Source organism: Montipora capricornis, chromosome 10, assembly GCF_036669925.1.
Source record: "Montipora capricornis isolate CH-2021 chromosome 10, ASM3666992v2, whole genome shotgun sequence".
In the NCBI taxonomy this organism is placed as follows: Eukaryota; Metazoa; Cnidaria; class Anthozoa; order Scleractinia; family Acroporidae; genus Montipora; species Montipora capricornis.
Genome location: NC_090892.1, coordinates 15,388,626 through 15,413,625, shown reverse-complemented (window position 1 = coordinate 15,413,625; position 25,000 = coordinate 15,388,626). Strand labels below are relative to the sequence as shown.

Sequence of the window (25,000 nt, the reverse complement as noted above, 5' to 3'; positions counted from 1 at the left end):
AACCGTACAACAGTTCAGCACAAGTGTTGTGTCAGAAGGTATTTTCAAAATCATCGTCATCGACATCAGCATTACTATATGGCCTTTACCCTCACCATCAGGGTTTCTCGTTGTGATCATCAGACATCAACACCTTCATCGTCATCGTCTTCCTAATTTATTTTAATCATAGTTTAGTTTAATTTGATCCATTTTGCACTGCAATTGACTGCAGTGGGGAACGAGGTAGTCCACCCAAGTCAGTTATATACCACACAAGGGACAGCCACAATACGGCGGAGAAATTCCATCCTCATCCTCATCATCATCATTATCATCATCATCATCATCATCTCATACTCAAAGTCAAAACAGTGCTCGGTCAAGCATCGAAAGCTTCAGCGTGCGAGTGTTGTCTTTAAGATGTCGTTGATATTACAGACTTTTTAGTAGGGTTGGGTGGGTTGTGGTGTACAGTGAACTCGTTAATGAAGAGATGTGGAAAGCATCATCTAATGTATTGAATGTCATGATTTTAATGGCATCGGCCAGTAGTGGCTGAAAAGTCATGGATTTCACTGTTTGAAAACCGCGGTTTCTACAACTTTATACAAATGTCAATGTGCCCGTTTTATTTGTATCTTCAAGGTGTTGGAGGGCGATTGTCCGAGTAGTGGGCCTCAATGAAAATGTTGAACGCGAGACTTTATTTGCAATCTTTTTTTTTTTTTTCTTTAAGGCGTAGGAGGTGCGTGGTCATCTTCGAACATCCGGGTACTCGATATCAATGCAACGACAGGTGTTGCTATGGCAATGGCAGCTGGAACAGCCACAATCTATTACAAGATCCCAGGCCTTTACTCTGCTCAAACCGAGGTGAAGGTTGAGAGTCTCAGTTACATCCGCGTCGAAATAGATGACTCATTGGTTATCACCAATCTCCCTCGAGCCGATGGCCGCGGTTACGTTATTCCGATTACCCTGGGGCATGATCGTCTCCCCAGGGAAGACACATCCGAAGTTTCTGGCCAGGGAGATGGCTTAGTCCTCTATCAAGGCGCAATGCCGTTTGAGTGTATCGTTAGCTCCGATTTTGATATATTCGGACATGACAACTTGGACCAGTTCTTCGACGTAAAAGCTGGTATGATCAGTGGAAGACCGATGTGTTATGTGATCCCGAGGGATCAATCAACAGACTCTGTTCGGGCAGCTTGCACCAGCACGGGCCAATTGATGCTTAGAGTCGCGGTTATGGACGAGATTCAGGGCGGAACCATCTCCTCCGGAGCTGTGACTCTGCCGTTTCTTCCCGCGTTTGTTGTAAGCGTAGCAGAATTAGAGCTTTCAGCCGACCGACCAGACGATTTCATTGTTGTCACGGGAACAGCAAAACAGCTGAATAGTATTGAGGTAATCAGTCGAAAATTATTGGATAAGGTTGATATCTTGTGATATCTGTATCTTATTACACAGATTGAAGCGGGACCAGAGAGCGAGTGGTATCATTACATCTACCGAGTCTGTGCCTTGCGCGGCTGCCATATTGGCCATAGACAATTGATTTCGTACCCCGAGCCTCGAGTTGAAATGTTTGGGAACGAGTTTCGGTGCATGCGCAAAAACAAAAGTTTGCAATCCCTCGGGACTCAACATGGCCGCCGTAGGAAATCGTATGAACCCGAGTGCATTTCGTGATTTATTGGCACGAGTACCTACGGCTCGTGCAATTTTAAGAACTTTCAAAACATCACGAGTCATACCATAAATCACGAAATGCACGAGAAAGTTCATACCACATTTTTATTTCTTATAATTATACTCAACAAAATTTCTCCATCGCTGTTTCCATAGCAACTTTCGTATTGCACCTCATATTCTCTATTGCACCATAGTTAATAGACGGGAATGAATATGAAACCCGACAAATTTCTTTGTTGTATGTTTTTGTTCTCTTTTTTGGTTTTGACCATGCACAAAACACAACAGTTGGTTACTCCGTTCTGAGGAACTAACCAATAGAAACGTGTTGGTTACGTAATTCTCATGCATAGTGTATGAGCGCAAAACAAAAGATTGTGCACGGTCGTGGACTTTCCAACCTAAATCGTGGCATCTTTGTTTGCTCCTTTGTTGTTTGCCGAGCTTCAAAACCGGTTCCCTCTATTTACCATGATTGCACTCAATAACCCGTTTATGTATTCCTCATTGACCAATCAGAAGCGCGATATTCTGTTGAGTCTGTAGTGAGAGAACCGTGCGTTGTCTGTGTTCACAACGAAGACGGAGTAGCCGTGTCCTTTGAATAAGTGGCACATTTCGTTGGATATAAATATTAAGTTTAAAAGTAGATTAAAATAATGTATCTCAATTTACTTAGACTGCGAGCAGTCTCCTCCTTTTCCTAGTGTGCCACGGGAGCGGGAAAAGCGAGCGGCGTAGCCGCGGGAAACGCGTGCGCGAAAAATAGGAAAAATTATTTTTTTTCCTGTCTAGCCCCATTCCTTACTCGTTTCTTTCCCTCATTTGCATAATTATAACTTCTCTTGTCGCGCGAAGGATTCCAGAAACAAAAACAGACTACTCGTAATCTACAATTTGCGAAGCTAAAGCTTTGGGATAGTGACAGTTGCCTCAGATGGTTTGTATATGTTGTGGGTCAAAATATTTTAATGTGATTCCTTCCTTTGCTCTCCTTTCTAGGTGAGAACCCTGGATCATTCGTTGGTTGAGGTTATATCACAGCCACCCAGGGCTGACACTCAACAGGAATACAAGATAGCAGTGGCGGGGGCGAATCTTAAATCTTTCAAGAAAGTTGGCGTGGAATTTAAAAGCAAATTAACGGGCCAGAGGGAGATGGTGTACGTGTCTTACGCGCCTCCCTTTGGTAGCGGCGCTGTACCCGTCATATACCCTGGTGCTGCTTTAAGCAACCAGCAGTGCCCACCAGCAGCAACATCGACGGATAGGAGCTTCCAGGGGCTTTTTCTGGCCTTGCTTGGCCAAACGAGTGCATGGATAATCGGGTTCTCAATATTTATCGGCTTGCTTATTCTCGCGCTTGTCTTGTGTTGTAGTCCACGAAACACGAGCGGAGCCCAGAATGCTGGTATGCGAAGCCCCGGACCCAGGTACGATACACCTTACGGAGTTACTCCGCCCTATGGGAGCCCATACGGGCAGAGTCCATCTCAAGGATCATATTCCGCTGGTAGGGGCCCCTATTCAGCGAGCACTTACGCTGGGTACCGCTCTCCAGGGGACGCATCGGGTAGGTCCATTCCTGAGGAAAACCTGGACGAGCCTCGCCGAGAAACTTTTTCAACGTACAGGCGCACCACTACTTCGACGGCCAGCCGCTCATATCTCTCGGATAACCCGTCACAGGCGCCAGGTGGCGCGCTCTCTTTGGGCCGCACCTCCCCTAGCAAGTCCCCAGGACTCTTCAGCGTCACGCAGTAACCCTTACGGATACCTAAAATCTGGACTCTCCTGCTTTGCGTTGTATGTCAGGAGAGTTTCCAGCTTGGAGCAAGTAGATGGAACTTGTTCGTATTGCTCTTGAGAATGCATTGGAGTTTGTCGGGCTCGATTGCAGAACGTTAACTTAGACGATTGTCATCAGCGAGTCCTGTTTCGTGCTATTGTAATCACGTTCGGCGAGTGCTGTAGGGCCTCTCCCATTCATTATTTACGGAGGCCAAACTTTCTTTTGGCTTTTGTAACGGAAAAAAACTTTCAGTAATATTTTTCCAGCGGCTCTAAAAGACAGAGGCAAACGGGAGAATTAGATTTTTGTTCCAAATGCAACGGAAAAGACTTGATGGAATAAGTATTTTGTATTTATGAGTTTTTTTTTAAGTCCGTTAACAAATTCATACAAATTCATACAAAAAATTGGAAAATATTAAAGACAAGTTAAAAAGGTCGTCAATCATTTAGCTTTTTGGAGCATGCGGATCATGCGTACCTATTTCTGTACTTGTAGAGGTGTGGGGTTTTTAAATTTATTTTTGTAATGAAGGCCTACTCTCACTCTTTGGGAAAAGGCTAATTTATTTTTGGCTTCTTGTTGAATTTGAATTTGGGAAAATGACCATTAAAGGACGGAAAATTTGACGGATTGCTTTTTGTTTTGTAGTGAGCTCAGCCAGTTGCCTTGGTGGACCGAGACGAGAAACTCGCGTACCAGTCTGAGTTCGTACCCATCTCGTGTAAATGATAACTCTTAGACCGGGTCCAGAAATTTCAAGTCTGTATGCTTTTGAGTCAGCGATATATTTATTACACAAAAGATATCATTTCTCCCCGAAACTAGGCTACTTGCTTGCCTTTTTTTTTTTTTTTTAATAGTAACACTGAGCTTGGGTTGACTGTAATGTCGTGTTTGGAGAGATGAGAAGGGAGAGTACGGCCACTTCGAAGTGGGAAACATGGTTATCCAGGAAATTTAATTTCCAATTTCTTATATTGCTGTCGTGTTTCCAGAAAAAGGCGATGTACGTTAAAGAAAGCCCTCGATATATTCAGGTCAGGTCGATCACCAATGCATAAAAGATGTAATGGGTGCCAGAGGAATTTGTTCCTTATGTCCGAGAAAATGCACGATTCGTCCTGGAACTCTTAGCTTTAAATCGCCTCCCCTTCACGAACCCAATCAGTCCCCCCGTGAATATCAATTCAACGATTCCCAGGGTAGGACTAACTCTACAATACTATTTCACGTAACGGCAATTTTATGGCACCATACGGGAGAACCTATAATTGCTTAACACAATGCCTTCATAAAAGTGGCATATAGGTTGCCATGGCAACGTGAAAGCCATCTAAAAACACCCAATCTTTTGTTTTCAAATGCGGCTACCTTAAAAACGAAGCCGGTGACCCCCATCTTTTTGTTGATGGAAAGTGGCTAGCAGGCTAGGATAAAACTCTGGAACAGATTCAGAGCCACCTTAACATTTTCCAGTTGTGAAGGTGGCTATGAATCTGCTCCAGATAATTTTTTTACAGCTTTGCAAAGCCAAACAAGATCTATTGTGGACAGCTCCAACTCCTCCACCTATTTAAAGCTAACCCTTTGAGTAACCAAATTTATTTGGTTTTTGTACCAGTGTCTTCTGAACACAGTATCCTTGGCTTGCTGTGACAAAAAAAAATCTCTCTGAACCGTAAAGAGAGATCAAATGTATTGTTTTTGACACCAATTTGGCAATAATGACATAAACAAATACTGATGCCCAGAGATGCAGATAATCAGATGAACTCAATAGGTAAAAACGAGGCAGAAAATCATGAAAATATGTGACATTACCATGCCAACTCAACTTTAATGACTGTATTAAACATGTTACACCAACAAATATGCACACATCCCCAGAGCCACCTGGCCCTCTTAGCCACTCGGCATCTGGCAGCTCTGGGGATGAGAATGAAAAAAAATACAACTGGGTGTAACACAAGGAAAATTGCCTTAGGAAGATAAAACCCCAGGAGGGGGACTCCCATATGGAACAGACGGGGATGCTCGTCGGAAATTTTGAATTGAACCCCTAAAGGAGACCATCTGGGCGTGGCTCAAGCTTTTTGTGACCCTTAAAGGAGACCAATCTGGGCGTGGGTTAAGCAAATTTTGACCCCTAAAAGAGACTGCTTAAAACACACACAAATACGACATGCAATGAGTTTTAATGATAAATTATAAAGACATAATCATCGAATGCTTTTTTCTAAAAGTAGTTGTTAAAAGCAAAATTTGACTTCTGTTTCTCTTCGCGTAATTCTGTGTTTCTTCGCGGAACCCTAAACAAGACCTTGGTGGCTTAAAATATTGGCGCTTTGCCCGGAACACCCTAAGCGAGACCAAAATCCAAAATTTACACCCCTAAGCAAGACGATGAGCATCCCCGTCTGTTTCATGTGGGAGTCCCCCCCCCCCCAGGGATAACACTATTATTGCAATTCCATCAATAGACAGACAGGTCAAGTCAAGGAAATACTGAAACATCATAATTAACAATTATTCCATGAGCCCGTGTTGGATATGAGATGGTAAATAGCCAACGAGGCACGTAGTGCTGAGTTGGCTATCCAACAAGGGCAAGTGGAATGATTGTTTTATTAAATTCTCAACCTTCAGTTTTGCTAAATTTTATTTAAGTTTAAGAAACGAACAGAAAAAGATTTTCTGCGGAGCAACATTTGCCGCATTCATTTCCACATGAGGGCAAGGTATAATTGCTGGTAACCAAGATCCAGTGAACCAGTGAGAAAGCTAGAATTGCATTATCCAAGGTTGACAACTTAATTTTTTGTACTTATTAAAAACTAGATCATTGGATAATGCAATTCTAGAGTTTTGATTGGCTTAGCAATCATGGTATATGAGCTATTATACTGCTCTACGAAATAACTGTGCGCATGCTTTGTTGTTTTTACAAAATAAAACTACTATAATTCCACTTGTGCTTGTTGGATACGAGGTGATTATAGTCAACTTGGAGCTATGCGTCTCGTTGGCTATCTATCTCTTATCTAACATGCGCTCATGGAATAATTGTTAAATATAGCCTAACCATCGTTCTTCAAACTAGAAGATGCACTGTAAAAGCATGGTACCTTCGGCACTAGCTTGGATAATTTGTCCATCAACCATGTGGATGCATACAGAGCTCTGTGATAATTTATGCAGTAAAAAAAGTGCCTAACAGCAATGTGTCCATAATATACGGTAAGATGTTATCTGTCACTCTTGTTTTAAACTTAGCCGTAATTCTATTTTTGCCCTGGAAATATCTTTTATGAGTTCCCTTACTGTGTCAACTTTGCTTGCTTTTTGTTGATTGCCATTTTGGATTATCAGACGTGCTTGAATGAATTCCAACAGAAATGGAGCGTAAAGCAACACCTGTTATGGTGCCTTTATGTTTAAGGCCAATAGGAAAGACCTGGGAATGCATCAGTATTCACTTCGCCTGACCTGTACGATGTACAGTAACATGTTACTTTTGATTTACACCCCTTCAAAAATCTAGACATAACCCATAGATTGCTTCGTTTTTTAATTTGAAATACCAAACTTAACTTCAAAATTCTGTTTTTCTGATTTGAAGCTTGCTTCCAATTTAACCCTAAATTCCCTCTCAAAACTGCCACTTACACATTTTACTCTCTATTGACAATATTATTTTACTATGTATAATCCCATGGACCATTTCACTCATCAATGGAGAAACCCTGTGAGGCAAAAGTGTTAACAACATCAGTCTACGAAAAAGCCTCTCTGCCAGCAGAGGTATCTTTCCTTTTTGTGCTTGCTGGGTGCTGACGAGTACAGGAAAAGAGACCTCTGCCATTCTGCCATGGGTCGAAACTCACTTTGATCCAACTGCCATCCACAACAACCTTGGACAGCACCGTTCGAAACACATTGTTCAATGATGTGTTTGCTGACTGTGACTTGGCCCCACTGTGTGTTATGCATTCCTTTACAGTTATTCCGCTGTTGTCATGTGAGCCCATACTACATGTGAAGTATCAGGTGAGTATTTGGTTGCTACGTAACTGCCGTGCATGCTCAACACATTGACCCACGGTAGACTGGTCTCTTTTCCTGTACTCGTCAGCCCAGTGAACGTAAAAGAAAAGAGACCTCTGCTAAAAAGAACTCAAAAACTGTCCTCCTTTTTTCTTTAGACAGGTTCTTTCACTTAAAATGAACAAACTATTAAAATTTCTCATTCAAATACCAGTACATGTTATTGGTCATCTGTGGTAAAATGATAACATCAATAAATAAGTTAATAATACAATAATTTCAACAAGTAAAACAATCCATCAATGCAGGACTTCTTTTTGCCAAGAATTTCCCATTTGAATGCAATTATTGGCCTCCATTTGAAAAAGAAGCAGAACTGAACTCTACTCTGAACTCTTTATCGAAAAGCAATATCCTATCTATCGTTTGAAAACTGTTTCATTTTGCAGCATGGGGCATTACTAAACGAAAACACCATGTACTACCCCACAATACATTGAATACTAGTTACTGATAGGCTAGATTTGAGATTAAATATCGTTGTAGGCCTAATTAGTCCTAAAACGTTATTGCTCCTAATTCATCGAGATTAAGATTAGGATTCAGATTAAGACTGCAATTAGGAGCAATAACTTTTTAGGTCTGATTAGATCTAAAACTATGTTTAATCTCAAATCCAACCTTTGTCGGTTAGTATTCAATGTATGGTGGGGTCATAAAAGGTGTCTTGGTACTTCGTTTTGGTGTTTCGTTGTTTAGTAATGTCCTTTTGCATGGGATTGTGAGGTTTTCTTACATCGCACAGCCTTTAAAATGGTACCTAGGGTGAGAAATTTTGGTTAACTGGCACTATACCAGAAAGTACAACAGCATAACCTGGCATGCGTACTTACAGTAGGACATTCTATATTATTAATTAGGTTCATTGGGCTAGAAATTCTTGGTGTCTGAAACTCTAAAACTAATCCTACTAAATCAGAAGAAAATCTAAATAATACATGTAGTAAAAACCTATTTATTTTAAAACATTAATTTGCATTCTGATGAATAAAAGGCTATAAATTTTAAAGTGCAATAGACCACATCACATCACAGGTGTGGCTGAGTAACCTAACCTACAGATGAAGTGTTTTGTTTCTCATGCGAAATGCACCTACACTGTAGTGAGCACTAAAACAGCAGGATTTAAGGATAGCAGTGAGTGACATTTGCATAATCACTATGTGGTCACCAAAGGCCTCTCAAATCATAAGCCAAACAACTCCAGCTGAAATGGCAAATAAAGCCCATGGACAGGTTGGGGATTCAACTAGGACTTTTAGTGAATATTAATGTTGAACAAACTGCTTTGTTTAACTCACATCCATGACAGAACAGGGAATAAGAAATCATTTTTACTGATGGCATTTGAGCCAAATTACATGCAAGTTCAAGTGATTTCTATGCAAGAACTCAGAATTTCTTCGAACTAGATTTTTGAGTCGATTTTTACTAGTTCAGTCTGTGCAAAACAAAGTCACACAGGCACCAAGTTCACTCAGCCACAGACTGCATAATAATGCAGTAGTGCACTATCAATTGAAGAGCTCAGGCCATAAGGAGATCTTGTTGAATTTTTTGGCATTTTTCGATTTTGCTCAAAATTGGCTTAAATTTTGCAAGTGGCCTAGAATTGACCTGTCCTTTTGAGCAACATTGAAAATGGCAAAAAAAAAATAATCGACATGGGCTCCTTATATATAATTTTATAAGATTTCAATGCAACTTTGCAGTTTGAGATGAGAGGAATTATATATTCAGACATAGGTACAAGGTACTTTACTTTTTTCGTCAGAGCAAATTGAAGGTAACCTTATAAATAACTAACAAACCGAACTTGATGAATCAATATAATTTAAAACACATAAAATGAAACAAAAAAGGGGCATTTCTAACAATAAAATCATGGTTGAAAGAAGAGGGCATTTTATAAAACTGAATAAGAAACAATTGCAGTAATTCATGTAATGATGTTGTGGTGAAAAATTAATGTTTTCTTGGTTAAAAATTTTTGCAAATCAGTTCAATTTTGATTTGCTTTGTCTATACTATAACATTCATTATCATAATCTGGAAAAAAGGAAAAATCAAAATTAAACTAGTTTGAAAAAACTGATTTTGAACAAAATAATAAATTATTGCAGAATAAGAAATTATAACAATAATAATGACAATAAATTATGTTCTTAACAAAATTCAACAATAAAAATTATTATCGGCCGAACAAGTAGGTGAGAATGAAGCTGACCAGCTCCATGATATACTCTATTTCTCATAAATACTTTGTCAAGGTTGTTGCTAATAAACAAGTACTAATTAATATATATTTTGTATTCCCTAATTTAAATTTGTCAACTTTTGCCAGTTGGCAACAAAAGAGAGCCTTCAATGTGCAGCCTCCCAATAGTTACCCTGATAAAATTAATCTCTCTTAAGGATCATTAAAGACCACTGGAGATTTTCTTAAAGTTTTTCAAATTCCTTGAGAAGTTGCTTGTCAATCTTAATATCCTATTTGGCCACCAGCTACATGTATTTGTACATAGACAAACATTGACCATTGAATCATCAACTACATGTATCATGGGCCTGAATCACACGGCGGCCACATTGAGACCTGAGGGATTGAAAACTTTTGTTTTGCCCCACTGAAACTCATTCCCAAACATTTCAACTTGAGGCTTGGGGTATGAAATCTATTGTCTATGGCCAATATGGCTGCCACACGAATAAGGACCATTTACAGTAGTATGTTAATCACTAAAAAACTATTTCCCCATTAATTAACCCTTTGACTCCTAAGCCTTAGTCTTTTACTCTGTCTAACACCAGACGATTTTACTTGTCAATGGGGAACCCCCGGGAGTCAATGCATTAAAGTTTTTCTTAACAGCCAATGATACAGTACATGTAGTTTACAATACATGTTTGTTCTTAATGTCTTCATGTTCCTAAATCAGAGTTGTTATCTTTTGCCAGCCCTGTAGTTTGCATGAAGATGGCTAATAGTACATTACTAAGTTGGTGCAGTATCAACGATAGATAGTTGATGGCATAGAATGCATTGTAAGAGGCCAAAGGGGCTCTCGAACCATCATTGGCTATTATACAGGGGCTTTCTAAATAGTTAAGATTTAATATTATTATTAGCAAGGTCCTGAAAATTTATTTGACCCATTGACCCCTGGGAGTGAAACTTGACAGATTTTACTCTGTCTTATGCCAGACGATTTTGTACTTGTAAAATGGCGTAAAGATCTTCAGAGAATAAATTATCTTAAATGATTTTTAGCCCTTAAAGATTCCCAAATCTCAGTAAACTGTGATATAATTTAACTATTAACTCTGTGGTTTGTTTAGTCTTACCATAATTAACTTTATTACAAATCTTCAGCTTCCTGTAATTCATCTTCCGAATCAGAAGTTGAGGTTTCTGTGTCATCACTCAAGTGGCATTCCAATGCTATTTCATCCATTTGATCTCCAAGTTGCCCAGGTGCATATTCAAGACCTATCTCATCAACTTGGCACTTACTCCATGAGCTAGCAGGTTTATCAGGTGCGACAATATTACAGTAACTGAACTGACGTGGAGGAACACAGTGGTCAAAGTACTTGCACTCTTCCAAGTGTGCTGCCATGAATGGAGAGTCGGAGTGCACCCATTGGTCAACTGATGAAAAAGATGTTGAAAAATACCACCTCTGCAAGCAAACCAGCAAATAATTTGCACCCTCCATCAAAATAGCATCTTATACTATTATTATAATAACATATCCTTGCCTCCCCTCAAATAATAAGCATGTCCTTTCCCATAACAAATCATCCCCCACCAATCCCGAAGGCCTTAATTAAGTATATTTGAAATAGTTATTACCACCATTTTGTAACAGGTTTAAGATGTGACTAGTTCAAGACAAGCACCAGCCTATAAATAGTTATTCTGATCTAAAATAATATCAATTAAGGATGTTACTGTTAATTAAGGATGTTATTGTTATTGTTATTGCACATACGTTCTGCGCATCTCGAGATACTCTGATTTCCTATGGGTGATGCTTATATTAACACAGGGATATTTTTGCGCAGTTTAAAACTACATATATGCGAAGAAAGCAGAACTTAGTAAGTGCTCTTGGTATCCAAAAAGAAAATTGGGGGTAACCAAGCATTTTTCAGAGATAATTAAGCTTCAATTTGGAAAAGAACGCCATACATTGCTTTGGATTTTAAAGCTTTTTTATACAAATAATTATTGTTGATTAATTATCTTCGAAAAATGCATGGTTAACCCCAATTTTCTTTTTGGATTTCAATAACACTTGCTAAGATCTGCAGGCTTTTCCGCATATTCAGTAAACCGCACAAAAATATCTTTGAATTAGTAGGTACCGTCCTTAATTCAGTGCTTTATTTGACCCATAGCATATTGATGCACAAAAAGTGTACTGGGTGATGACAAACAAATAAATCATTTACTTATTTATTTACTTATTTATTTAGAGAAAGGAACATGGGAACCATTTACATGTGATTCTGAGTTCAAAGACAATGTTTCTTTGAAGATCACTTGCAATGTACCCAGCCTGACTTTTGGGGTTGGGTCGTACCTCTTGTTAAAGTGCCTATGAAGTAAAAAATGATTTATGCCTATTTGAAAGAGTTTTCAAAATAATGACTATTTTGGACTATCTTTTTTTGTTTCAGAGATATTTGAGTTTTTGCGTTATGCAAATTGGCAAATTGAGGACGTCATCAGTGGTTCCGCTGGAAGATGGATCACAAAATCAAGAATATCTCTCAAAGTGTGACAGCGATATGATTCAAACTTGGCATGAGTAATAACCCTTAAGTAAGGTGCAAGATGGTGCAGAGTATGATGTAACCATGGCAACACTTTTGGCTTCAGTCCCTTTTGATTATAAATGAAGTTTCTCAATTTCCTCTCAAATCAAGCAAGACAGACAATCCTGCTCAAAACACAGGTAGAGCCCATGTTGCTGTAGGTCTCCTAATCAACTCATTGAGTGTGAATGATGTTTGGTTAAGACAGAAAGCAGAAACACCAGTTCCGCACAACCTTGATCTGAAAGCAAAACGGTTGCCATGGCAACTGTACAATGGGTGTCATTTTATGTGCTGACTGGTAAACATTATTAGGGCAAGTTTGAAGAGAACTGCTGTAATATTTCTGAAGATATTTTGAATTTTGTGATTTGTTTTCCTCTTAGAACCACTGATGATGTCATCAGTTTTAACACAAAAACCTTAATATCTCCCCAATGATATGAGATATTTTAAAAATGAGAACACCATGTTTCCTTTTTTCTCAAGAGATCTTTCAAATAAACCTGAGTTATTTTTTGTTTCATAGGCAATTTAAACACTATACTTCATTGGCTGTATATAGTGTCGTACTTCTCATTGTTTTCTGTGCTAAATCCATTGTTATCCATTGTTCGTTCTATTGATCTTCTGCCCAATCCTGAAGACTGTTCAGTGAGGTACGGCACGACCAGACTTTTGATAACAGAAAACTGATTCAGAAGCAATGTAAAATTACTGTCTTTTTTGCTCTCTCAAAAATTCCATGGATACATGAATGCAAAGTGCCTTCACAATGACTCAGTCCTCGTCTAGTTTGATTGATTTCCAATGGCACTAGGAAGTACGGTACATGTACATGTATGTTTTTATCATGGATAAAAAACTGGTTGCAGCTCTCTAGCAACGGGAATAAAAGTAAAAGAGCACTGTTTCCCAAACTACTTAAAACTGCTTTGTTAAAAGAACAATAAAATTAATGTTATGTGCACAAGAAAGGAATTTTTAGTATTACATGTATGTAAAAATTACCAATATGGATCATGATAATTAAGTTATTGTATTATTTAGTAAAATATGTTAAGTCAGTGGTTTTAGCACAATATAATAACTAAGTAAATACAACACAATACTTAAATACAACAATAGGAGCCTGTACAAATAATAAGTAGGAAAATGGTGCCAAGAAAAAAAACATTGGTTTCAAATGAAAATTATAAATTTCTTTTTTTTTTTTCTTTTTTTCTTTTGTGAAACAGAGGTGAGCACAGATAGATGGGTGATGTGAGGATGTGGTGAAAATCTCCTTGACTAGCTGAATAAAAATTACTTACAAAAAGAAAAAGTTCTATGATAAAATTGTGGTCCGTCATTACCAGGAAAACATTGTGTTTGCTGACTGTGATGACCAACCTACATGTACACTGTACCACAGTTAATTACATGTGTTATTAATAAATTAGCCAAATTCGATGAAAAGGGCCCACCTGTCCTCTTATTTTTAACTTGAGCAGAAATAACATTTTTACCATAGTTCACATGAATTACAAACTGACCTTTTGACGTACCCTCCATGACCAGCTACCATTGTCATAAATCCTCTTTTCCCACTCAAACAACACCATTCCCTTTCTCTCCAGCACGTTCCTACAAACTTCTCTGAGTAGCTTACTAGTGCGTGAAAAGTTACACAAGCTAAACCCATCCAGATATCTTGCAACCTTTTCTAAAATCTCCAATGGCAGTGACGTCAAAAGATCAACTGTGTGTTCCACAGGATTTGCAGTTCCTCTTACTTCATTCAAATTCTGACAATATGCTACCGGTTTTACACCAAAGCTTCCCAGTTCCCGATTAAATATCACCGACCCAGTCTGGCTGTGTGGAAGGATTCGATACCGAACAAAGGTGCAGCCGTATTGTGATAGGGGGCACCGTTGTTCCAGCCACCCATTAAGACCCCCCTGTATATCACTGTGGACATTTTTGAAGTGGCCGCTGTATTCATCACGACGAAATACCTGGCTACATGGTATGGAGTACATTGGTAATTGCTTCTGGAACTTGGGTAGGGTCTCAACAACCACGTTTAACCCCAGAGGTTTGTCCAAGTACACAGGCAAATGGATCGGAGGGGGTGGTATTTCATTGCCAAAGGAACACGAGGAAGGTTTTTCTTCGTCTTGATCTTTTTCAACACCTTCAATTTCCTCGTCTTTGGATAACTGCAGCCGGTGCAATTTTATTTCCGACGGATCACTTTCATGATCACGTAAAGGCTTTTCAATATCATCACTTGAATCACTTTCAATTAAGCTTATGCTCTCTTCAGAAAACAAGTCTTCAAGACTGTTGCTCTTTAATGTGTCACGTTCTAGTACATCTCTGCTTTCCACCTCCAGATCTTCGCCCGAATATTCTCCACCGACACGCTCTTTACGTATCTTGTTCTCTAAAGAGGACAAAGCTGAAGCCATCGCCATTCTTCGTGAATCTGTTTTTAAAGCACCTGCCTGTTTCGGCGTGGCTGAAGAAGTTCTCAGCAAATCGACTTTTGCTTTGCCCTTCTTGAAACGACGTCTAAAGCCTTCACGAAGAATCCTTTGATCACGAAAAGCGAGTTCTACATCTAGATGTCCTTTTACTAACACTGGGTTCGGCTGAAAAAATGGCACCCAACTCAAGCGCGATTTTGAATATACCGGGTAGCGGTTCCACTCCATTGTACAAAATATCACACTGGCCGGGCAACGGTGTAAATGCGATCTCAAGCTTTCCCTTGTGAGTACCGCTGGGCATCCATAGCCTGAATTTATACAAGGAATCCGGCACCTTTGGCACAAATTCTTGTGGTCTTTCATCTTACAACTGTGCAACTGAGCGCCACAACCGAACTCACAAAAAATCATCCTACAACCATCTGGAGTGTTGCAATGAAGCTTAACACAATTTTCACAATGCTCGTGTCTCTCGAGCTCCATGATGTTATTCTACAGAAAGAAACACTGCTTCCTTACGCGCCGATACACTGATCTTTGTTCCCGGTGTTTTTCATCAAATTTTATTTACAAAATTTTTTCTTTGTTTGATTTCATTTTCCGAACATTTGTTCCGAAGAAGTATCGATTAGAAAGCGACATGACGTCATATCCAATGCGAAGGTCAATATGGCGGAAGACATTTGAAGTCTTTGTCAATCTGTTCTTTTAATTTCTTCTCGACGAAGAAACCTTCTCTTTTTCACTCAAATACGCCGAGATGACTCTAGTGGTCTTCTTCGGTTGCGCCTTTATAGCATTTGGACCAGCTTTAGCGTTATTTTCTCTTACTGTAGCGAAAGATGCTGAGCAAGTGATCGTCTTGATCGCGAGGTAAGGGCCGTTTGCGATTTTTTGGCGCTCCCATTTTTCTTTTTACCTCAGGAAAAGCGTCATGGAGTCAAAATTAATGGTGTCCATCCTGATAACTGAAACTGCTGTTTGAAATTCATTATAGAGTTTGCTTAAAAAAACCTACGCAATATAAAATAATTAAACCTTCTGTCTCATTTGATACTTTCAGTGGCAAAGAAATCTATCAATAGGTAAAATCAGGTAATTGATTTGGTGTTTTCCAATCAATGATCAGTCGATAGGTGATTCCTTTGAGAAACAAATAGCAATGATGTATGTGCAAAATGCAGGTGGATGAACAAAAAGTTCTGAGACCAATAATTCTTGGGCTCAAATAAGAATAATTTATTGTAATGTACAGATTCTGGCGGACGAAGGGAAGACGATGATTAGTGATCTATTGTTTTGGTCTACCAGCATGGCAGCCATGACAACATGACATCAAGTCATGAAGTCTACTACCGAGCGGGCAAGATAGCTCCATCTTGCCCACTCGGGTAGCCAATCACAGCACGTGATTTGGTTCATCTTTCCCGCTTACATAGCAAGTCATATTATAACATGAGGTACTGGCCACCTCACCAACTGTTATTTTTGTGCCAATCTGCTAAAACAAAAGTTTCTCTTTTTTTCATGGTTGGAACATTTGAAAAAAAAGAATGTCATTTTTGTATACAGTCATCTTCCTTGCAACTATTGATGGTTAATGGTGTAATGGGCAAGAGTCTGCCCATTACCCCAAAGAAAGAATGATTATTATTCTTTCTCTAGGGTAAGTTTGGATGTCAAGTTACATGTAGCACCTCTGGCAGCCGCTATGAGTCCACATTTGATCTCACCCACCCACCCAACCCACACATGAATGTTGAAGGAGGACACACACAACACCTCGGGTATCCCCACTGCTCTTCGCAAGGAGTGTGTGTGTTCTTCTACATGCCACAGTGTACGGTTGATTAACAGGAAGGGTTGTGAGACAGAGCCTATGGTTTATAGTCCTTATCCGAGAAGTACAGAAGCCGATAAGGGAAAATCGCTAAATATTTGTCAAATCCAAAAAAAATGGAAATCGCAATTTTTTTGGCAAATCAGTGTTGAAGAGTATTTCAAATCTGAAATACTTTTACAAATCCTATGAAAATTATTGGATCCACAAATAACTTTTTTTCAAAATTCGAAAATACTCTGCAATCCAAGAATAGCTGTGAAATACAAAAAGAACATTTTGAAGTCACAAGTTATTTTTTTGTCACCTGATAATTGCGGCAGCAGTTAGCCAGCGTTGCAAGCCCCTCTCCTGCTCTAAAATGGTGGAGTTTTGTGAGAAAGGAGTTTACAATAGAAAGCACAATGGTTCAGTCTCCCATAAATGTGGAAGAGAATTTGGGAACAACGAGGTATTCTGCCGTGGGTGTGGAACACTAAAGAGATGTGAGCAGGAAAGATTTAGTTAAACATCTAATGATAAAAACAAGCAAAATAATAATATATAAGTTGTCAAACTTTATTTTTTTTTCACTTGAAAATGGTGACATGGAGTCATCGAAACGTTGTGCCAAACTCTTTTTGCTTTCATTAAAAGTATTTCAGATTTGAAAACTCTTAACACTGATTTGCCAAAAAAATTGTGATTTCCAATTTTTTTTTGGATTTGACAAATATTTTGTGATTGTCCCTTATTGGCTTCCGTAGAGATGACTTGAAAGTCTAACCATTTGCAGATGAAATTACAAAGACAGCAATTTTCGCTCAGTTATTATATGCTCACCTCAAGTTGTTATTATCTCAAGTAGATTACGTTTTACCATTTCCATTATTTTACAGTGTGTATACTATCATTATGACACCACTTGTTTTTCAGTGCATTTTTCTGGTTACTTTCCTTGCTGCTATCATCAATCTGGTGGACTGTGGTGTCACCTCTCAAGAAATATCTAGCATTTGGTATCACATTTTCAGTCTTATTCCAGGAGCTGTTTAGATTTGCTTTCTACAAAATAATGAGGTATGGAAAAGAGTAGCCTTGAATGTACAGGATAAACTCAGTGGTGTCAACAAAAGCTGGTTATGGGTGGCATACCACCATCTATAGGGCCTCATACACCACTGTTTGTTAAGCTTACGAGCTGTTCTCGCTGTGATCACAGCCACCTAATCCACCATAGATCAGCCAGTTCTCAAAAAGGTTATTGAAGCTTCTGTAAATTAACAACCACACAAAACAATAATATTGAAAAAATTCCTCTACAGTAATGCTTTGTGATTGAAGAATCTTACAAGCTTTATTGCCGTATAATCTCAGATTTCTGGTGGTCAAAGATTACCTTTGACAACCAGATTATACAAGGGCTGGGTACACACATGTTAACAATGTCACCACCAAACCACGGCCAATTCAATGGTAGGCAAGTACCGTATTTACTGGTGTATAAGTCAATCCCATGTATAAGTCGATCCCCCATTTTTGATGGCAAAAAACGCAATTTCTTAATTTCTTTGTTAAATGTTCATGGGACACTAATCTTGTATTCTTCGATTTCTGGAAATGTGGATACACAAAAATATCAGGGCCTCAAGTGCTTAATAGTTTTGTTGTTCAGCAGCTGTTGTATATGCGGGCATTTTGTCCTTGAGAAAATCAGAAAATCAAACATGTAAACCTCAAACTCTCCTGTTTCGTTGTTCAAGGATCAAGGGCGTTAGAGGATAAGCACAATGCAACATCACAGAAGCAGGAGTCAATCTTTGAAAATAACTTGTGAACGATGCGAAAATGTGCAAGGTTTAATTGGTCCTTGACTTATAATTTCTCAAATGACAAACAAAACAAAACTGAAAAACCAAACCATGCGAAGTTTGCAAAAGCATTTAAATCTGCCAGGTTTGTATACATGTAAAGAATAAAAAACATTCATTACCAACCAGCATTTTCACGCAACACGAGTGATGATGCTTGCACGCAAACACGAGGTATTGCGCCAGGTTACTAAGCCGTTAAACGATCGTGTTTTATTCAAAGAAACAGAAATGCCTTTTAGAGCTGTCCACCTTTGGAAAACGAAAATTTCCAGTGTCTATTTCATATTTGTGCTTGTGAGTATCTTCAACATTTAGAGTTGGACAAATCCTTTTTCATTTCAACTGGAATTGCTTACATTCGTTTTGAAGTCTTTTGTCATTCATTTTGAAGTCTTTTACGTCGGCTTTTGTCCACTGCGTTCGTTATGCCGAAGACAACATTATTTTGTTAATTTTGAATAAATTACTTAGCTGGAACTTGGCTCAAAATCTTTGACCCGTGTATAAGTCGAGGGAGATTTTTGGAGCTTCTTTTGAGGCCATAAAAGGTCGACTTATACACGGGTAAATACGGTAAATACTGGACACCGGACAGCTTTTAACACAACAACTTTATTCCACTGTGACAATCTCACATCTCCGTTCTCATAAACACTCCACTTTTGGCGGTTTTCTTACGGAAAGGTAACACAACTATTACAGTACAAAGGTTCAAATAGGCAAACTTTGACAAAAAGGAAAACACCATTTCATGCTAGATCCAGTGCAACCATTAGAATATGAAACTAGCCTATTAATGGCCAAGCCAGAGATAATCACCTCAGAACTCTGAACACTTCAACTTCAAAAAAGTAAGCAAAGAAAATAAAAAATACTCAATGAGCTAAATATCCTAAAACTAAAACGCACAAAAGCACACAAACTAGAAGATCATAATTATAATAATATTATTGCCTTTAGTGGGAACTCAAACTTTAGGTGGACTGACTTTTCAAAGCAAAATGTCATTGTAAGTAGTTGTACTGCCTGCATAACAGGCTTTTTAAAGGGAAGGGTAATTGACTTGAATGAATTCTCATGCATCTAAATTCTACTATGGAGTCCTGAAATACCTCTTACAATCAAAATGATAATTTATTTAGGGCCTGTTCACATGGAGGTAGGGGCCCCCAGGTAGGTGAGGTACCTGGCCTATGCTTAGTAAACAATAAGCATGCCTTCACATGCAATATTTATAGCCCCGGGGCAGTGGGGTGAGGTTCCCAAATGCTATCGCATGCTCGCTAATCTTGAACACAAACAAAGGACATGTTTTGGTGGTAAAAGTAATTTCATTTCATTGGCATCTTTAGCGACAGCTTTCCAATTATGTGGTTTTAATGTTGACCTACTTAATCTTCAAAAGACGTTGGCTCCAAAGAATAGGCCTAGAAGCAGCAAATCAATCATTGTGCATGATTATCGGACACCATACTGTCAATGTTTCTATCATGTTCTTCGGCGCTTTCTGCAAGGAAACTGTTTCCCTCAATGTTTTGAAGGTGAATTCGGGAAAGCTTGCCAGGTCTGTAGTGGCTGGTATAGCCACGTTCTTTTGGCGGGCTTTGGCGGAATGTTCAAACTAAAGATAAATGCCCGGGTGAGCATCACCCCAGTCAGGCGAGGTAACCCACCTTCAGTATTCACATGGAGAAAACTCACCCCACCTAAGCGGGTTACCCGGCCTGCCTGACCGGGGCAACCCACCTCGGTGAGGTACCCCACCTCTCATGTGAACACAATCAAGAAAAAAAGAGAAGAGAGATTGTATGGATAGATTGGTTGCCCCACCGAGGTCGGGTACATGTGCCTCACCTACCCGGGGTCCCCCACTTCCATGTGAACAGGCCATTACTGTGAAAAGAGAACATCTCGCACTTCATTCACAAACCAGTCTTGCAAAATTAATGTGATATATGTGATCTAAAAAGACAGGGTCATTGATTTGCCCAATCTCAGGGTAATTTTGTAAGTTTCAAAATGGCACCAGATGTCCAAAAAAGGAGAATTCTACCCTCCAGATGGCAAATCAATAAATGGAGTCATCGAGACCTAAAAATCTGCGTAGATATTGAAACAAGGAATGATCTACAATGGCCTAAAGGAGCTACAATGAGCTACATTGTAATGATCTACCATGGCCTACAGTGAGGTACCTTATAAGCCAAAACGAGCTAATGGCCTGTAATGAACTAATGCATCATGTCTACAGTTCAAAGGTTAAACATTCCACACTGCGCTTTGAACTAATCAAAACCTTGTTGTTGAGCAAGTTGAAACTTTTTATTGTGCACTCTGAACCAATCAAAACATTGTGGGAAGAATTCCTTATTTATAATCTTCTCTTCTTTTTTTCTGCTCTAATTAAGACTTAATCATTGCGAAGCAAAGTCTTGATACATGTATTTGTACATTTTCAATTTAGATTTTTATACTAAGGAAAGCCATCCAAGGGTCTTTTTGCAATTTATTTCTGCCTTTAAAGTGCCCCTGTGACCAAAAAATCAATTCTTATTTTTCTTTGGGTTTCAAAGCTACATGTATGTTAACTAAACACTAAGCGACCCAAGTTTGAAGCCTTAATTTCAAAAAGACACTTGTTTATTTTCATTGGAATTTTCTTATTTAATGGTTCGCTATTACTAACTTTAAGTTCTTGAGTGTGCTAGATCGAGGAGAATATGATGTCAGAGACTCACTAATTTAAGAATGCTGTGCGTGTGTACGCCTGCAGAATCAATATGCAGCACGGGAGTTTTGGGTTCTCAGACTTTTAAACTTGCGTTTTGCATATATATATACATTGTAATATGCTGCATTCACACACTGAAATTTTAATCTAGTGAGCCTTTGACATCACTTAAATTCCCCTGATCCAACCCTGTGAGGTCCAATTGGTCAGTTTTGAACATGAGTAATAGCAGACCTTGAAATTCAAACCTTACACTCTAAGCTTAAGATTTTGCCAGTTACATGTAGTTGTTAAGCAAACACACTTTCAAAATCTGAAGGAAAAAAGGAAGGGATGTTTTTGATCACGAGGGCACTTTAAGGCCATTTGCGTAATTGCTGTCGTCACTTGGGCTTTCATGCAATGGGAAAAAGTGTTGCATGACTACGTACAATGGATGTTTTTTGCTCACCTGATCCACTTTTGTGTTTCTCTTTGGTAATATTGTAAGTTACTTAAGTAGGCCATTGTAGGTCATTGTAGGTCATTGTAGCTAATTGTAGGCTGGTCATTGTCACTCATTGTAGATCATTCCTTGTTTTACTATCTACAATTTAACAAATCTGTGACATGTGAAAGACAGTTATTATATGACAACTTGAAATCCACACACAAACATTTAAAATTATTTCTGTAGAGGTCTCATCTTGAGTACAGGGGAATTTTTTGTAAAAATAACACATGCTGTTTAAGTAATATTTTAGTTGCTCCTTGGTTCAGCAACTACTGTAGCAAAAATTAATAGTAATTTTGAGAAGCCAATTATAGGATTAATAAAGTGGGTGACAAATTAAAACCGATCTAAAAAACGTAAAAATTACAATGTTGCCATGGCAACTTTTCCTACTGTGCCAAAATGGTGTCCAGGTTTGAAAATAAACTGCATCTTATGAACGTAATTTGTCGCCCATGATATTATTGGCTTAGCTAATCAAAATTAATGCTATACTCATGAAATTAGGGAATAATTTCACGATCGTTTTGTCCAAAATCCAATAATTTCCCTCACCTAAAGGCACATGGAATTATTCCCTAATTTCACTCATCAGCATTTGATTACCCATACTAATTTCTAGTGCCCAGATCCACAATCTAACTTTTATGAAATTCAATGTGAAGTTGTTATTGTCTTCTTTTGTTGTTAATTTAGGAAAGCTGATGAAGGTCTTCTTTCAATTATCAATCATCAGACCGATCCACTAAGAAAGCACAGAATTGCATATGGTTTGTATAACACTACTTGTAAACAAAAAAAAAACAAAGGGTACCATACTTGTCAAGAGAAGTGAACTCATTACCATAATATCCTCTAATCTCGAATCAATATTAAACTTAATGGTAATAGTTACATAAAATGGACATTCTTTTCCAGATTATAAAATTGTAAAAAAGCTGTAAAAGTTAGAATCCTCAGCATGTAATTTACTCTCAGATTTTCATTGGTACTTTCAAACATTCTAACTTACATAACTTCCTTTCTTCTTATTAGCCATTAGTTCACCAAAGTGACATGTTTTGTGGACATGAAACTCATGTTTACTGTACTCACATTGGGCAATGAAAGATACATGTAACGGCTATTCAATACCTTGCACCTGTCAAATTTGATGTACTTTGTACCAGTACACACAGGCAGCGGCCAAATACACGTCCCTCCCTCCCCCGAACAACCTAGGGCACAAAAAGTAGTCTTGCGCCTAGGATGGGGAGACTTGTGGATTTTTCAGCAGTATAATGTTTTACAATTATTTGTGAGCGTGCAATACATATGAGATGGTAAGTAGCCAATGCTATGCGCCAGGTTGGCTAAAACCAGTCTCATATCCAACAAGTGCAAATTTTGTTTCATTAAATTTTCATTTAATTTTGAATGCTTGGACACTTAAAAATCAAAGCCAACCAGTTTCCAGCTTGGCAACACTTGACACAATCATTTTCCATATTACATGTAGGTCGTAGGGCATTTAAGCTGATAACCAAGATTGAGCTAACCAATCAGAAAGCTAGAAACGCAATACCCGAGGCTGATAATTTAATAATGTATATTATCTATTGGCACATAATGAACAGATCGTTCTTACAGTGCACGGTTCGAGACACTAGTCATTGCAACTATTGTGAGAGGCTTTACAGCAGTAGGTGGCATAGAATTGAAATGCTCACGTGAAAGAATACCACTAAAATTAATTACGTAGAAAATCGGATTGTCTCTTAGTAATGATCGAATCTCTTTTTCTAGTGTCAGGCTTAGGTTATGGTATTATAAGTGGTCTATTTGCTATGGTAAATGTACTGGCAGATATCACTGGACCAGGAACTCTAGGACTACAGAATGATCCTCAAAACTTCCTGATTGTGTCGGGTGAGTGTTGATTTTGTTTTGGTTTCCATTGTGAGTAGAAAATTGTGTACTTCATCTTTAAGAACTTTGTGTTTTCAGATTTTTCCTTATTCACAAGAAGTAGTAATTAACATTGTACAGCCTCTCACCTGAGCAGAAGTCATCTTGATCGTCAAGTGATTTGTGTGTCGTGAGTACTGTAGATGGTAAAAACACTCAGGTCATTGATGTCGACTTCGTTGACCTATCGTATCAACGACCATGGCGTTTATGACATCTACTGACGTTACTCAATACCACTTAAGGTGGCATCTGGACCATTTCTGAATTTACAAAGTTGTAAATGTGACCTAAATACTACCTTTCTTTGGATTGCTTTCCTCATGAATTTTACAGTATATTTTTTAGGGCATTAGGGCTTATTTCCCAATCTGACATTATTGATGTACTTTAATTTTACAGCTTTCTTAACATCGTGCTTTGTCCTGTTGAATACGTTTTGGGGAGTCGTTTGGTTTCATGCCTGGGATGAAAAGAAGTGGCTCAATATTTTCCTGGTTGTAGCAAGTCACTTGGTGGTCTCATTAATGGTACTTCATTTACATATCTTAGATAATACTCACACTGTAATCGGCCAATTCTACAGTACAGCCTCTAATTTAAATAAAACAGTTGGTTTACAAGTATCATGATTGCTTGAATAACGGGTAGACCTACAGTAAAATACAAAGAACACCTTGCTAACATCGTTTTCTCAGGCCGTACTGTACGTTGTGGTTAATAATTGTTTTTTCAGGTCAATTCCTGCCCCCAAATGGTTCGTAACTTACAGTGTGGAACAGAAACAGAACTAGAAATCTGAACAGAAATCGTCAATTTATTGGCCTTGTTGATATTTAAGTCTCTCTCCTTGTTAAGAATTTGGAATGTAAATATTTGCAAGCACGTAGGGTTACTCTTGTAGAGCATCACAACTTTTTATGGTTTTTTGACTTATACTCTCTATTCGTTGACAAAAGTGCAGCCACAACCATAAAACCTTAAGTGACGACTGAGACAAAAAACAGAGGAAAATATTAGACGATAACAAGTAAAAGTTAGAGAAGTTTTAAATATGCGTCAAAAGTTCAAAGTGAATTTCTCTTCTTGAAACCAATGATGATGATGGTGGCAATGATGTTTGTAATGGAGAGGCAGGGGCCAGGGCACTTGAGGACATGAGGGTGATGACGTGTTAGAAAAGGGCCGTGATGATTGGTGACGAGGGTGAAATGATAACAACAAAACAAACTAGAAGTATGGCCATGACAAAAATA

General features: G+C 38.6%; 3 protein-coding genes across 3 annotated transcripts in view; 2 read left to right on the top strand and 1 right to left on the bottom strand.

Moving 5' to 3' along the window:
• LOC138020021 (nuclear pore membrane glycoprotein 210-like) overlaps positions 1-4,101 on the top strand; it is a 65,029-nt gene extending 60,928 nt beyond the window's left edge. Inside the window, exons 39-41 of the mRNA XM_068867010.1 lie at positions 1-38; positions 719-1,392; positions 2,683-4,101. The exon at positions 1-38 is cut by the window's left edge and continues 92 nt beyond it. Coding sequence (XP_068723111.1) covers positions 1-38; positions 719-1,392; positions 2,683-3,444 — 1,474 coding nt within the window. The 3' untranslated portion in view covers positions 3,445-4,101. The remainder of the gene's footprint in view (positions 39-718; positions 1,393-2,682) is intronic.
• A 1,182-nt stretch (positions 4,102-5,283) lies between these two features.
• On the bottom strand, positions 5,284-15,495 carry LOC138018496 (F-box only protein 30-like). The gene is made up of 2 exons (XM_068865134.1): positions 13,939-15,495; positions 5,284-11,262 (listed from the first exon to the last, which is right to left on the bottom strand). Exons 1-2 carry the CDS (start codon positions 15,361-15,363, stop codon positions 10,939-10,941), a joined length of 1,749 nt encoding a protein of 582 aa, XP_068721235.1. The 5' UTR covers positions 15,364-15,495; the 3' UTR covers positions 5,284-10,938.
• A 35-nt stretch (positions 15,496-15,530) lies between these two features.
• Positions 15,531-25,000, top strand: part of LOC138018499 (gamma-secretase subunit Aph-1-like) — a 10,065-nt gene continuing 595 nt past the window's right edge. Inside the window, exons 1-5 of the mRNA XM_068865136.1 lie at positions 15,531-15,753; positions 17,636-17,779; positions 22,494-22,567; positions 23,583-23,705; positions 24,147-24,274. Coding sequence (XP_068721237.1) covers positions 15,641-15,753; positions 17,636-17,779; positions 22,494-22,567; positions 23,583-23,705; positions 24,147-24,274 — 582 coding nt within the window. The 5' untranslated portion in view covers positions 15,531-15,640. The remainder of the gene's footprint in view (positions 15,754-17,635; positions 17,780-22,493; positions 22,568-23,582; positions 23,706-24,146; positions 24,275-25,000) is intronic.